Source organism: Carcharodon carcharias, chromosome 33, assembly GCF_017639515.1.
Source record: "Carcharodon carcharias isolate sCarCar2 chromosome 33, sCarCar2.pri, whole genome shotgun sequence".
Taxonomy (NCBI): domain Eukaryota; kingdom Metazoa; phylum Chordata; class Chondrichthyes; order Lamniformes; family Lamnidae; genus Carcharodon; species Carcharodon carcharias.
The window spans coordinates 8591860-8594472 of NC_054499.1; the positions used below are offsets into that span (position 1 = coordinate 8591860).

The window sequence follows — 2613 nt, forward strand, 5'->3', positions numbered from 1 at the left end:
TTTTGACGCGGGCCACGTCAAAATAACAAGTCAACAAAAAAACGGATGCAGGAGACTGCGAGCAGAGCTTAGGCACTCAAGCATCTAGGGCCGAGCGCGATGCCCAAGGTCTCTCTGCACTTAAGCTCCGCCCTCTGAATAGCAGATCTCGCCACCTGGGGCCTCGCGCTGGTCTAGTGCCAGTCCAGTCGCCCTTCCAGATGCCTGCTCCGCCGCACGCAAACAGCCGCCTCGGCTCAGGAGGGCGGCGTCAAGTGGTTGAACGGTTTGAAAATGTTCCACGACGATTTGGAATCGTCAGTGTTCTTCTTGGGCTTCAGGCAGTTCTGCGGCCACTTGTCCTTGGTAAGAAAGTAGAGCAGGGCGTTGAGCCAGGCGTTGAAGCTGGCCAAGGGCCTGGTGACCTTATAGCAGATGGTCACCACCCGCTTAGTGGCGCAGGCCACGTCGGGGACGGCCTTGTTGATCAAGAAGATGGTCTTGGTCACGTGGAACGGGAAGAAGCAGAGGGCAAAGAGGAGGGTGATGGTTACAATCGTCTTGATGGACTTGCGCCTCTTTTCTAAGCCTGGGACAGCAGACTTGAACTCCTGGTTGTTGATGGTCTTGAAGATGGTCTTTATCACGCGGGAGTAGCACCAGGCGATGATGGAGAAGGGCAGGAAGAATCCGACAGAGTGAAGGATGATCCCGTAGGGCACGTAGTGCGGGTACTCGGTGTCGAGGGCATCATCCCAGCAGTTGGTGGCATTGTTGAAGGCAGCGGTCTTGGCAAAATGGAAGATGGGGCAGGTGAGGGCCAGGACCACCAGCCACACCAGCACGCAGACCACCCTGGCGGTTTTCTTGGTCTCCATGGTGATAGTCTTCATGGGGTGGCAGATGCCCAGGTACCGATGGAAGCTGATGCAGGTCAGGAAGAAGATGCTGCAGTAAAGGTTAAAGTAGAAGAGGAAGCGGACCAGGCGGCAAGTAAAGTCCCCAAAGACCCAGGCGTCATGCATGATGTAGCTGGCAATGAGGAACGGCAGTGACAGGCCATACATGAAGTCAGTCAGGGCGAGGTTGAACATGTAGATGAGGGAACAATTCCACTCCTTGCGCCGTTTGAGAATGCTGCAGAGGATGATGGAGTTGAGTGCCAAGCTGAGGATGCAGGTGTAGGTGTAGCACACGGGCAGGAAGACGTACTTGTACGATTCATCCTTGTTACAGGAGTTTGAGGCGCCATGAGGTATTTCCTCGCTCGAACCATTGTCAACCATCGGGCTTGTAACATTTTCATTCATCTTCTAGGCTCTTCTGTTTGTGGTAAGCATCGCCCACCAGTTGTGAATTCTCAGACCTAGACGGGAACAAGGAGAGAACAGAGATGAGAGATTGGTGGGAGTTTGCTGTGTGCAAATTGACTGCCGTGTTTCCTTACTTTGTACCAATTGACTTCGCTTCAAAAGTGCTTAAATCTGGCCTCTTGCAAGTGCCCAATTTCTATTTCCCCACCACTGCTATTTAATCTCCAGCCTTACAACTCTCCGAGATCTCTGTGCTCCTCCAATTCTGTCGCCTGACACACCTCCAATTTTAATCGCTCCACCATTGGCGGCCGTGCCTTCAGCTGCCAGGGCCCTAAGCTCTGGAATTCCCTCCCTAAACCTCTCTGCCTCTCCCTCCTCCTTTAAGATGCTCCTTAAAATATCCCTCTTTTACCTGCCTTGCTAACTCCTTATGTGGTTCGGTGAAGCACCTTGGGTGGTTTGACTATGTTAAAGGTGCTTTATAAGTGTAAGTTGTTGTTGTAAATTGCCTTGAAACATTCTGGGGTCATGAAAAGTATGGTAGAAACACAAATTCTTTCTTTATTTCAGATGCTGCTCCTCCCCCTATAAGAACACTAGAAATAGGAGCAGGAGTTGACAATTTGCCTGTCGAACCTGCTCTGCCATTCAATACGGTCATGACTGACCTTGGGCTTCAACTCTACTTCCCTGCCCCCTCCCCATATCCCTTCATTTCCTGAGACCCCAAAGATCTGCCTATCCCAGCCTTAAATATATTCACCAATGGAGCATCCACAACCCTCTAGGTAGAGAACTCCAAAGATTCACAATCCTTTGAGTGAAGTAATTTCTCCTCATCACAGTCCAAAATGATTGGCCCCCTTATCCTGAGGCTGTGCCTCAGTGTTTTAGACTGCCCGACCAGCGGAAACAATCTCTTAGTGTCCACCCTGTCAAACCCCTTCAGAATTTTGTATTTTTCAATGAGGTTGCCTCTCATTCTCCTAAACTCCAAAGAATATAAGCCAGTTTACTCAGCCTCTCATCAGAGAACAACTCACCTTATCCCAGGGACCAATCCAGTGAACCTTCGCTGTGTCACCTCCAGTGCAAGTATATCCTTTCTTAAATATGGATACCAACACTGCACACAATGTTCCAGATGTGCTCTTGTCAAAGCCCCATATAACTGCAGCAAGACTTCCTTATTCTTGTGCTCCAATCCCCTTAAAGGCCAACATGCTATTTGCCTTCATGGGGATTGTTAGGCCGTGGGGGAGAAATGGGGGCACAGGTTAACAAAAGGCCAAGTTATGTCTGGTGTCAGGCCCACTTA

The 2613-nt window shown here is 50.3% G+C and overlaps 1 protein-coding gene across 1 annotated transcript; it reads right to left on the bottom strand.

Moving 5' to 3' along the window:
* Positions 1-236: 236 nt before the first annotated feature.
* On the bottom strand, positions 237-1289 carry si:dkey-6n21.13 (P2Y purinoceptor 3). Its single transcript, XM_041178761.1, has one exon. It carries the CDS (start codon positions 1287-1289, stop codon positions 237-239), a length of 1053 nt encoding a protein of 350 aa, XP_041034695.1.
* Positions 1290-2613: the final 1324 nt, after the last annotated feature.